Below are 13227 nucleotides of genomic sequence, written 5' to 3'. Positions count from 1 at the left end.
CAGTTTTGGAGTCAGATTTATTTTAGCGGCTAAGGAATAAAAAAATGTATGCCAGAGATGGAAATTATATTTAATTAATTTTGATAAACAAATTACCCGTAGACAGACGTCGTAAATTTGTTCTCGTTCAATGATTATATTTTTTCTTTTCTCTAACGAGTGGCTTTGCCCCTAGCATCTAGGGTCGCTATATTTGTATTGTAGAGAGACAGCTTAAAAATAGCCAATTTTCATCTAAGAATTTAATTCCGAAATTCAATAGCCAAAAACCTTTATATGATCTATAAAAAATCATTAAATGTATAAATCAATCGGTATATTGGTTGGCGAAATCTTAAGTTCTTAACTGACACAAAAAAAAACTTTCTACTATTATGAAAACTGCCGAAACAACAAAATTAGATTTTATGTGTTTGCCTTTCCATATGTTGCATACACGATTTAGAACGGCAAGACTAGCCTTTTCAGGAAGGCTTTTTGTTAGTTTTTTAAAGACAATATCTTTTATTTAAAATATTTAACCTAACGCAAAAATTTTACCAAATTGCGGCTAGAAACCCCTGGCATGAGTTTGTGCGTTGTTTATACATTATTAATGATTTATTGAAATAAATCAATATAAATTATAAACTATTTTAACCTGAATACCTCTAACGTTTGCTTTTATTATTGTTAAATGTCTAAAATTTTATTTCTATTTCCAATAAATATTTGTTTCTTTGGATTTCATAAACGGTTACTTATATTCAAATGGCCTCAAAATTTTAGATTTGTAAAAGGAAGGATTAAAAACGATTTCTCCGATCCGAGTGAAAATATACGTATACCAAATACTTTTTTGTAATTTTCTAGATATGCTTAGTCGAGTAAAGTAATTTCACCCCCCCCCCCCCCCTCACCACTTTACTTTACTTTGAAATAATTTTAATAGGTGTTCATTGTTAATTTAGTCTAGGTTATGTTAGGTCATATTTGGTACAGCCCCCCCCCCCCACCCCCCTACCACAGGGGCTGGCCATAAAGTACATAAAGTAAAGTAATTCCACCCCCCCCCCCCTCACCACTTTAGTTTGAAATAATTTTAATAGGTGTTCATTGTTACTTTAGTCTAGGTTAGGTTAGGTCATATTGGGTACAAGTCCCCCCACCACAGGGGCTGGCCATATAGACAAAAAAAAACTTACATTAGATTTATTTTAAAATAAAGGAAGTTGCGGGGGGCTGCTCGCTAGAAACTTTGAGGTAAAGCACACTACAATTTTTAGCAAACACTTGTTACTTTAAAGCAAGATTATCTTGCTTAACATAACAAACATGCAAAAACAATTGTAATGAAGCATTGAAAAACAAAACATTGCTAAAATATCATTAATCTTTTTATGCTCTAAATAGTAAATAAGTCAATAAACAAGAAAGATTAATTTAAAATGTCTAGAAAATTTACTAAAATTTGAATGAATTTCTGTACATACATTTTTTTGATGTTTTTATTAATGGTAGCAAAGACATTTTGGTTTCAGTTGCGGTTTGCAAAAGTAAGCAAAAGTGTTCCTACAAAAATACATTTTTGCAATTATCTTTTAAAAACATAAAAGTTAGCTATTTATACATTGTTACGCTTAACTCGAAAAGACATTGTATTAGTACTGGTCAATGAATTTTCTCGGCTGATATAAAGGATAGATTGCAGGATTTTTCGTGAAGATTTTTCTGACCTGTAACAACTACTTTTTGTTCGTTTGTTTGCTTTTTCCTAATATATAAATATTTTATCTCATTGATGCTTCCAACAAAAATGTACATTTTTGTAAGTCTTTTTAAGCTTCGAGATCTTATGATCTGTTGTTCGCATGGTTGGACCTTCTAACTACTACAGAAATTATCATGCAAAGTCGAAATCGATAGGACAATTACAACATGTCTAAATTAACGAAAAAAGCTATCCGCTCTAGACTTACGGAAGGACGGACCGACCCCAATTAAAGAAAAACTTTTAACAAGATAAAAACAAAGCTCTGAAACGGTAAATTTAATTAAAGAGTTGCTACGCTTTCTAAATCGCACCTAACTACTACAGTAATTACCATGCAAAGTTGAAATCGATAGGATAATTCTAACATGCCTAAATTAACGAAAAAAAGCTATCCATTTTAGGTGTACGGAAGGACGGACCGACCCTAATTATAGAAAAACTTTTAACAAGATATTTTAAACTATGATCAGGTTAAACCAAAATTGAAATTTTTTTATAATTTATCTGTTTTGTATGAATATAAAAATAAGCAAAAAAATAGGAAATAGACAAACACGCAATTTTTAGCTTCTAAAAATATTCATATTTTTACGTAAAAAGGGTTCTAATTAAGTTTTTTATTATGTTCTCATAAAATAGGTTAAAGAAGTAATGTAAAAAATAACAATGGGGGGAGGGGAAATTATATATTACAGGAAAGCTTAAAATAGATACCGGAATGGTTTTAGGCTATTTCATTTTAATTCTTAGGGGCGCTGTCGATAATAAAGAAATATTTAGGTCTAAGTATCAATTTCTACTAGTGTTTTTTTCTCTAAACCTTTTGATAATTTTTTTGTCTGTTTTTTTTGTGCAAGGTTGTTAGACTTTATACCGCTGTCTTGGAACAATAATTTTCTTGATTTACTTTATAAGATAACGTTTTAATAAAAAATATTTTTAGTTGTTTTGTCATAAAACTAGTTTTTGCTATAGTATTGCTTTAACATATTTGACAAAATTTGTTTTGTGTATTTTTTAAATTTTTGTATGTATAAAAACAGATTTAAATTTCATGAATATCAGGAAAAAATGTACGATCATGATGTTTAATTGCTTCGTATATAAAAGATAAAGTGCCTGACATAACAGTAGTAGGTGCTTTGTTTAACATGCCTGTAAATCAAACAAAATATCAGATTTTTTTCTACAAAAAAAAATAAAAAGCTTTTTAACATAATTTGTATATCAAATAACAATTTTAAGAGTTTAAATTACATAAAAAAATGTTTTTACAAGGAAATGGATGAGTATCAGGAAAAGTATAAACATCTTTATAATCTACTAGCGGCTTCGCCACTAACCTCTAGGAGATTCGCCCAAAGAGGTATTGGGAAGTCCCCCACCACACTTATTTGGTTTAGTTTACAGAAAGAAAAATAATTTGGGGGAAGGGATTTTTTTCTTTTTTGGGGGGTGGGGGTGTCTCTCCTCCCAACAAAATAGCCTAAAGCCACCACAGGATCAGGAGGTATATTTCATAAAGAGAGGGCTCAATAGGTTCAGCGATTACCGAGATCTTAAGCTTCAGACAGGGAGACATCGATCTACTTTGTATCATAGATAAACCAATTTAAATCAGATTGTAACTATAGAGATTAGAAAGGAAAGGGAATTTGGACTGAAAATCACACTGTTACCCAACAACTACGTTTTATAACTGCGTTGTCTTATTTGTTGGCTCAAAAACTTTGGGTACTTTTATTGAATTTTGATTGGTTGGTTCCAAACTAGTAGTGTACATTTCAACTAATGATTTTATTTATAGAATGTTTAATTTGTTTAGCCTTATTTGGGATTTATCCATTTTCTTATCCCTTAAACCCTGATAAAGATTAAAGGCAACTGTTAAGAGAACCACAAAAATACGTATTTTTTTTAATGTCAGGTTAAATTATAAAGATTATAAGAACCCCGCTCCACACAGGGACTAGAACCCTGTGGGGGTTGAAGTTGGACTACTAAGGACTTTAAAGTTCCACAATTTTTTGTTTTTATATAAAATAAATGTTTTTTAATAATTTTTTTCATAAATAGAAAATGAAAAAAATATGAGAAATAACCCAATATTAAATTTAGATCTGATTCTTTGTCCAGAGATAAATCGTTTACAACTCGTTTTATTTATATTTGTTTATATGACGTTGAAGAATAATATATATGTTAACTTTTTGGCCACTATATTTGCAGAATAAATTAGGTATACTAACCAATGATAAATATGAAAGTGGTAAACTTGTACATAAGGTTAATAAGGAAAAGGTCCCGAACAAACTATCGTTATTTTGTAACAAATCTTCTATACAAGTCTATTTGTTTTAGTCGACGGTGGTGTTCCAATATATTGTTTTTTTATGTGAATATTGTTGGTATTTAATCATTTTGTTGACAAAACCTATTGTTATTCAGCAATTACTTAAGGCCATATTGTCGGCATTGATTATAGGTTATAATTCAGCAATTTTGGAAGGGCATGCCAGTGTACGATGATGTAATCAACAAGGAAATTTTAAGGTCACATTAAAAAACTTTTTTCTGCTGTTTGTAAAATGATATTTATTATATTTATTTGAAAAATCTAATATTCTATTTTGTTATGGATTCATAATGTGTGTTTTTTTTATAAAATAAAGTGCTTTCTATTGTCAATACCTTGACCACTAAAGTTTATAAGTGCTCAAGCAATGTACACAAAATAATTCTAAGAGGAAAGAAATGACCAATTAATTTACATTTTAAGTTCACTTTACCATATTTACCATTTGTTTCTGGCCCTATTATTCCTCGGGGAGGGAGGGGGACAATATGGGCTATTTATTTCTCTAGTTCTAAAAGTTTTCTAATGACGTTTTCTTATTCGTTGGCCATACAACTTTGGGGAACTTCTATTGGAATTTTGATTGATTGGTTTATTAAGTTCAGTGTTCAAATGTCCCATCCACTATTTGTAATCTACAAAAGGGATAATTTTGTGTGTCATTTTTGGAAATGTACATAAATTTTTAAGCCATTGTCTTATCCCTTTAGATCCATGATTATTCCTATATTTTTTAAAATTAAGTTATTGTCGAGATGAATCTTAAAAATTTTTTTTAGCCTTCTATCTTTAATAGCAACTAAGAAATATATGTAAACCCTAAAAGTCTAAAAAGTGTAAAAAAAAAGTCTTTCAAGAATAAATATCCTTAGCTAAATATTTAAAATTTACTGTCGGTATTATAAGACTAACTGTCTTAGTAAGCGGTTGCTTCGGGGGGGAAATAATTAATAATTAATGTAATAATTAATAATATTTTCTACATATAAACAAAGGTCGAGGCTAATTTTAATACCTAATTAACTATCAGGTTCAATGGCATACTATTATTGTATATTACGTTTAAGAACTGGTTTCAATCCAGCGGAAATAAATTAGTTACAGAGGCATTATGAAAAATGTACATGTTATTCAGTATTCAATTTTTCTGATATAGTTCAACTATAACACAATAATGAAATACTAGCGGCTTCTCCTATACCTTTAGAAGCTCTGAATTCGAAGGAGGAGGGGGGGAGGGGAAAAATAGACTAAATATATTTTATGACCTATGTTAAGTTAGGCTTCCCTAAAATTGAGAACCCAGGTCTTTAGTTAGTCGGATCGTACAATCTTAAAAACCTTACTTTTTCTATGATAGGTTAATCTTAAGAAAGGATTATATGAAAAATTTAAAAGTTCTGGATATTTCATTCGAAAAGCAAAAAAAACTTCTGTTAATTTAAATAAAAAACATTTTAAAATCAACATTAGTCACTTCAAATGCCTTTTTGCTGTATCTGATTGGCTGTCTTGTTGCTATTCTATTCTTCCTTGTTCAAATATGTTAGGTAATAGTTTTGCAAATTCTTCTTTTCACCTCTCTCTTGAGATTTCACTAATTATAAACTTACAATCTCAAACTTATATTTGTGTATGTATTGTATATGGCATTGGAAGAGAGGTTACATTGGACTGTTAATAAACAGGGATCTAAAGGGATAAGACAATGGCCGACAATTTGATGTATATCCCCAATTATAATACACAAAATTACCTCTTAAGTAGATTACAATTAGTGGTTGAAACGTTTAGACACTCAACATTAAGAACAAAGTGCCTATGCTAACGAATAAGAAAAGGTTATGATAAAACTTTGGGGACTGGTGTAATAAACAGCCCATTGTCCCCTCTCTCTCTTGTTACTCTGTCTTGTTTATTGAGCTTCGCTTTTATGGATATTTCATCCTTGTTTTATTATTTTAAAGAGAGAAATTATGTCAGGGTGTCACACGCTAAGCTTATTTAAATAAACAGTGTAAGAAAACTACAAATTAAAGGAACAAGGATGACAACATCCAAAACACCTGTGTTAAAATATAAGTTACTTTTTTAGCTTTTTACGATGTTTTCCATTCCTGGTTTACCCAGGTTTTATTAAAGGGGGGGGGGGGAGGGGTCAATGCAACCATCTCGTAATCAGTGATTAAATGACACTTAGAATTCGAATTTCGATCTGAAATTTTGCATGAATAATCCTTGGTAGGTCTATTTTCCCTAAATCGAACAAAAGTTAGAAAAGTTACGGTTAACGGCTGGCGCCTCAGCCATTTTGCCAATTTTTGCCAATCCTACGAGCATATTAGTGACGAAACCTATCTCCACATAATACTCTTTGTCGCTCAAAAACCTTATCAAACAGTTCTAGCCGGTAGCTGTTGGTACTAGAAATTTAAAAAATGGTTATTGCTATTATTTAACATGAATTAAACCAAAAATATGTTTTAAAAAGTTGATTCCTACGTAATTAATGATGAATTTGCCCTGAAAATAGGCAAAAAACGGCTAAACGGCTGAGCCGCCAGCCAACTTTTTGTTCGATTTAGGGAAAATAGACCTAACAAGGATTACTCGTGAAAAATTTCAGATCTAAATTCGAATTCTAAGTGCCATTTAATCATTGATTACGAGATGGTTGCATTAAAAAAAAACCTTATTAAAGCATTTGTTCTTAGGGAGGGAGGGGACATTGGGTTGCTTATTATTAAAACGGTCCCCAAAGTTTTAAAATAACGTTTTACTATTCGTTGGCTTAACAACTTTGGGAACCTTTGTTGAATTTTGATTGGTCGGTTTATTAACCTGAGTGTCTAAACGTTTCAACCACTAATTGTAATCTACAGAAGGGTTAATCTTTTTATTGTGCATCAATTTATCGGCCATTGTTTTATCCTTTTAGATTCCTGATTTGTTCTACATCAAATACTTGATTATATACGGACTTACGGACATAGCAAAATAAATACTATAGAGTAACTACGCTCGGTACTTAAAACAAATACACAAATTGTGAAATTTTAACAACATAATTTATTAGCATAATTTCAACTAATCATTTAAAGATAACAATTTATTATTATTTATCTAGGAAGCCTGCTGTAGGAAATATTATATATTTTCTACATTTATTTATGCATAAAAAAAAACTATTTTACTAAACAAAATTTTTCGAAATAGAATCTAAGTAGGCATTTGATAATTTAGATTAATTCTAATATTTTGATATAATAATTTATGATAATGTTATAGTTTATTCATTAATTTATTATCACAAAGATCACAGCCAAGAGGGGGACAGAATAACAGATTATTATAGATAACAAGAAAGATAGCTGTGTTTAGTGCCCTAGGAAAATGGATAGATGTCACACCTTTTGGCCTTCCAATTCTATTTGCGTCATAGTACAGGGAAAGAGAAAGGCAAGGGGGAAAGAAATCCCCTAGAAAAGAGATGGGGTATAGGGTCAATAGAATAGGTAGGCCAAAAGCAGCAACATCTATCCCCATTTTGCTTGGGCACTATAGACAGCTACACAAGAAAGTTGAAAGAGATTGAAAAATAAAGATATAGATTAAGACATATTTCTACATTTTAACAAAAATTAATTATTAGCAAAAAATACATAAAAAGTATAATTTAACAAAAATAAAAAAAATACACTTTTAACATCTAAATAAAACGAAATGTGAATATTTTTTATTTCAGTAATTTTTGCAAAAATGTTATATTGTCTGTAATGTATAAACACAAAAATAGATGGTTATCATTTTCCTGTGATAACTATCAAAATTTTCACTTTTATGTTATTCATTATTTTGAAAGAAAGGACTATTATGAAAAACAATAGAAATTATATTTTATTGTAAAAGATTAAAAAGAAGTTTATTTCCCCCTCATTAAATTTTTATATATAATTTTTATCATTAATATAGGCAGTTTTTTAATGTCATTAAGGCGATGCAGATATTTGGAATTTTATGAGATCAATTTACAAATATATTTCAAATAAAATTGTCTTTAAAATTTTTTGTTAAGTTTTCCTTCATTTTTTCTGTAGGTAGTCTTTCATTACGAAATCACTTTTTAATTTAACAATTAAACGTATTTAATTGTTTTAATTTTACTTTATGAGATTTGACTTTTAATTCATTTAGTATCACAAATAAAATTGTCTGTTACTCGCGGCAGACAGAGCAGCAGTTGAAAATATTTTATGGCCAACTTGCATCCCTATCCAGTACCCTGGCCGCGTCGTGCCTGCCCATGGCACGCAGTGTGTTCACCAGCCCAGCTACTGCGGTGCTCTCTCGATTCCTGGCCTCCCAAAAGTTTAGGATAGCCTCAGTTGGACTGGCTTGGGCACCAAAGAAGTTAATATCCCTATTGACACCCAACCGGACGGCCAAAGTTCGCCAGTCGTCGGAATTTGGCGGGTCCAACAAATGACACAATGATTGTTTAACATCCATTGGTATCCTAAATGGTGAGACGGCTCCGCTATTGCCGCTGCTGTTGCTACTTTGGCTGCTATTGCTGCGCGCAGACTTTGCCACCAGCGAAAATGCGGCCAGTTTCTCGGTTACCAAGTGGCACATTTTTGAGTCAACATTCACACTGGTGCAGGAATTGGGGTCATCCGGCCCGGAAACGGCCACACACTTCCAAACGCCGGATCCGCAGCCGCCCTCCACCCGGTCACATTGGAGAACTTGAACTTTGAGCAGGCCAGGCCCGCCAACATGTGGGATGGAGAGGACAACCGGCTTTTTTAGATGGGCGGTTAGGTGAAACGGTCCTACTATGACTGTTGGAGTAATCATCACTTGAGTTTGATCCAGCTGCGGCCGCAGATATTCATCGGCAACCACGGAAATCCAGATTTCCTCAGAACGACCGGGTTCAATTGCGCCCGGTGGAACAGTTAGGGCCACAGTTGATCGCGGAATGTTAATCCGCGCTCCTTTATCCGTTACCCGCGTCCAGGCAATTTGGGATAAATCTGCGCAGCGTGGTATCGCCAAATTTGGGGGCAGTCCGCCGTTACTACCGTTGAAACATGAATCAATATTGTCACTTTTACGGTCAAATGAGTCTGTGGGAGAATGCCTTGTATGCATAATTCTCATGGGCTGCTCGTAGAAATGTTCCGACAGTGGTCGCATGTCAGATTGTATAACTTGATGCGTATTCAAAGAGTTGGGCGAGATGAAACCACTTTTTGAGCTGTTGTTAGAATTATTATCAGAATATGTATATTCATAGCAGACAGTTGGTGGGCTGTTGATTCTCAGACGGCCATCATGTGAGATATCCGTGTGATAGCTGGCACTTTTTCTGGAGCCCCCGCCACAAACCGCCGAGGAATAACCCGCCCGGGACAAACGTCTTCTGTACATCAGTCTTATTATCACAACAAGGACAAATACGAATATAAGGAAGGCTACAGCCAGGCCAACAAAGAGGGTAAAATCTGAAGCTGTTGGTGGGGTTATATCATCATTGGTTGGCTGTTGGCTTGTACTTATTGGTCCTTCTTGGGTTGTGTATATAAGAACAGGCAAATTTTGGGTTAAATTCAATTCAGGTCGGCATTGTCCGCCGGTGCAGTTCTTGCTGGTGATATCCTTTCCTTGGCAGTAGCGGCCGCCGTTCTGTGGTCCCGGGCTGTCACAGGTACGTCTGCGGACGTGTATACAGTCTGTAGTACACGGAGACCAGCTGCCCCATTCAGACCAGGCCCCGTCCACGGCCGGGCATTGCACGTTGCAGGCGCGCTTCTGGACAGCGGGACCTTCACAGCCGGGCCCGCCGTTTACGGGGGCTGGGGAGTCGCAGGTGCGATGGCGGGCCTGCACGCCACGGCCACAGGTGACGTCACAGTCTGACCAGCTAGACCATTCTCCCCAGTTACCAGGTACTAAAAAAAAAATTATTAAAAACTCAGCGCATTTGAAATATTTTATTAAGAATTAATGTAAAGTAAAATTTCTTGATAGATGAAATGCATAAAATACGCAACATATCTTTCAGAGGACAAAAGTAAATTTAGTAATCTGCACATTTATTGATTTCATTTGTCATTGTCATATCCCTTTATCCCTAATAAAAAAATACTTACTGTAAACAGTGAGAAGGGCGGGGTCACTGATCCTCTGTCTCACAATATTAGCAGCTATACAACTATAGTTCCCAGTGTTGTTCAGCTCTGCTTGTAGCACTAGCAAGTGTCCTAGATAGATAGATGATAATATTAGCAGCTATACAACTATAGTTCCCAGTGTTGTTCAGCTCTGCTTGTAGCACTAGCAAGTGTCCTAGATAGATAGATAATAATATTAGCAGCTATACAACTATAGTTCCCAGTGTTGTTCAGCTCTGCTTGTAGCACTAGCAAGTGTCCTAGATATAGATAGATAGATAGATAAATAGATAGATAGATAGATAGATAGATAGATAGATAGATAAATAGATAGATAGATAGATAGATAGATAGATAGATAGATAGATAGATAGATAGATATTTAGATAGATAGATAGATAGATAGATAGATTAGATTAGATAGATAGATAGATATATCGATCAATAAGATATAATGGTATATTTCTACATGAAAAAAATCCAAATGTATGTTTATACCTGACGAGCTAATAATGAAGTTTTTATCATCTTTTGTATCAATTGGCTTTCCATTTTTCAGCCAGCCAATAACCCGGGCAGAAGGGTTGCCCTTCGGAGGATGGCATCGTAGTTCAGCTTGGCTCCCAACCTCTATGTGGCTGGAGTAAGGAGGGGTCTCAAAGTCTTTTCGCAAATCTAAAAATAGAGAAAAGTTAGTTTTGCAAAATAAATCTTCGTTGTTAAATTGAAACAAACTATCCTACTATAATACATGTAGATATGTTTTTGTCTAAAGCTTTTGATGACTACTGAACCGATTATGTTCTAATATTTAGGAAAGCTTTACTTAGATCTCAGAGAAGTTTTAGGCTATTTTTTAATCTTCGAATACAAACCCCCTAGATGTTAAGGGTGAAACCACAAGTACCTATAAAACTTAACACAGATATCGTCATTAATATATGAGGTTATTTTCATTCTAAATTTACTGTTGTCTTTTTATAGACTGAAAATGTAAGGTGAGTAAGGGGAAAATAAAATGACAAGTTTTTACGGCGCTTCACTTTGGTCCAGTTATGTGCAAAAAAAATAATAATTACACTATTTTTGTTCTTGATACAGAATTTACTTAAAATGTAATGAATGTTTGTTAATGTACTTTTTTCTTTTAAATAGATATTAAAAATGTAAAATGGCCATTGTTAACATAAATGAAATAGTGAGAAGGGAATAAACAAAATATGTATAATAGCTGTTCTTAAATTTTACACTGCGTTTCTTTTGCCAAATTATTTAGGGGCTCGGTTAAGCATTCTTTTTAAAAATTGCAGAAAAGACTAAATATAATTCTTTTAAATTTAAGGTTAAATTTGATAGCTGAAATCGCATAAAAAAGCTGGTATACCTACCAAAAAAATAGATGGGTAAAAGTATTGTAATTTATATTTGCATGTATACTTTTTACTTTTATAATTAAATTTTCTATTTGATAATTAGTTTTTAGAATCGTGACCCCTGTCCAAAGGCGTGATATGGCTAATTAAGTTCAGAAAGCATTTATATATTCCCATTTCTAAGAAAATCATTTTCTATCTCTCATTTTCTATTCCCTTGCTATCTTACTCGCATAATTTTCTTTGTTTTTGCCGTTCACAGGTAGTTCTGCTACTTTATAATTAATTTTATTCACTTGACATAATATAATTGTTATAATTATTTAATAAGTCGATTTCCCTTGGGAGGGTGGTGGTTACCAACGTCCCTTGACCTAAGAGAAGCCTCTCTGTAAAGGAGAACAATATCAGTTCAGTGAGATCCTTCGGTACAGACAGACAGACAAATATCCTATTACCTTGGTAAAAGCAGGGATAAGGGATGGGAAACGTAGAAAAATATTATTTCAGGCCTATTTCAAGCCTAGGCCTAATAAACCAGTTTTGGGATGACGCAGTGGTTCGTCCTAAACGCTACTGAAAAAGCTGTGTGTGTGTGTGTAGATAAAGTATAGAATCAAATTCAGGTAGCTAGTTTAAAGTAAAAAACATAACTTTTTATAAACCTATATATTAATGGCTTTTGTTAAAATGAAGTTTTTTCTCTCCCAAAATTTTTTATCTTTTACTTTGGTAATTTGAACTGTCAGAAAGCTATCGTTGGGTTTCCCTCAGACAGATTTTAGTTTGTATTATTTGCATTTTTATTAATGAGTAAAAATTTTATTTGAAAATTTCATTGCTAATTAAAATTCAAAATAAATAAATAAATATGCACTTAGGTAACATTCTATCAAGTTCTTTGGATACTATAATGTAATGATATATCTGTACTGTGTTGTATTGTACAAAAATTAAGGTTAAGGTGTTGTATCAATTCCGTACTAAATTTTTAAAATTCAAAATACAACATCTAATTTATAAACTACCAAATGAAAATTCGTAGCTACCTTCTTTCCAAAAAAATAATCCCGTTATTTTTGTTTTTTCTATATGGCTCTTTTTTAATCTTTAACTCTAAGCAGATTTAATAATTAAACTAATGTGATCTAACACCATTTATATTTATTTTTTCGTAGCAGACGAAATCATTATTTTTTCTAGAATTGTCTGCTTCTAAAATTTCCGCCATCTGTGATTTGGGCTTGTTTTGTATCAACCAATCACCAATTGGCGCCGCCAATTGGTGATTGGTTGATACAAAACAAGCCCAAATCACAGAAAACTATTGGTTTAGAGCGGTAGCCAATATGAGCCGTCCGCCAGTGAGGTCATTAAATTAGGCAAATGGTAAAAGTTGCATGATCCCTTTCAAAACCAGGCCGAGACCTAATTTATGGCCAGGTTTCCTATCCCTTATCCCTGGGTAAAAGGATTTAAAAAAAATAAAATGTTGCTTTAGATAATACTTTCCTTGTTATTATTCGCAACTTAATGACTAATCAAAAATCATCAAAAATTCTTAAC

General features: G+C 33.0%; 1 protein-coding gene across 1 annotated transcript in view; it reads right to left on the bottom strand.

Moving 5' to 3' along the window:
• Positions 1-7163: 7163 nt before the first annotated feature.
• LOC145329603 (netrin receptor UNC5C-like) overlaps positions 7164-13227 on the bottom strand; it is a 35208-nt gene continuing 29144 nt past the window's right edge. The window contains exons 5-7 of the mRNA XM_080173894.1: positions 10787-10963; positions 10268-10378; positions 7164-10066 (exon numbers count right to left, since the gene is read on the bottom strand). Coding sequence (XP_080030020.1) covers positions 8361-10066; positions 10268-10378; positions 10787-10963 — 1994 coding nt within the window. The 3' untranslated portion in view covers positions 7164-8360. The remainder of the gene's footprint in view (positions 10067-10267; positions 10379-10786; positions 10964-13227) is intronic.

The sequence above is a fragment of the Acartia tonsa genome, chromosome 10 (genome assembly GCF_053477335.1).
Source record: "Acartia tonsa isolate MP-2025a chromosome 10, ASM5347733v1, whole genome shotgun sequence".
Classification (NCBI taxonomy): Eukaryota; Metazoa; Arthropoda; class Copepoda; order Calanoida; family Acartiidae; genus Acartia; species Acartia tonsa.
This window is presented reverse-complemented; position numbering and strand designations above follow the sequence as displayed.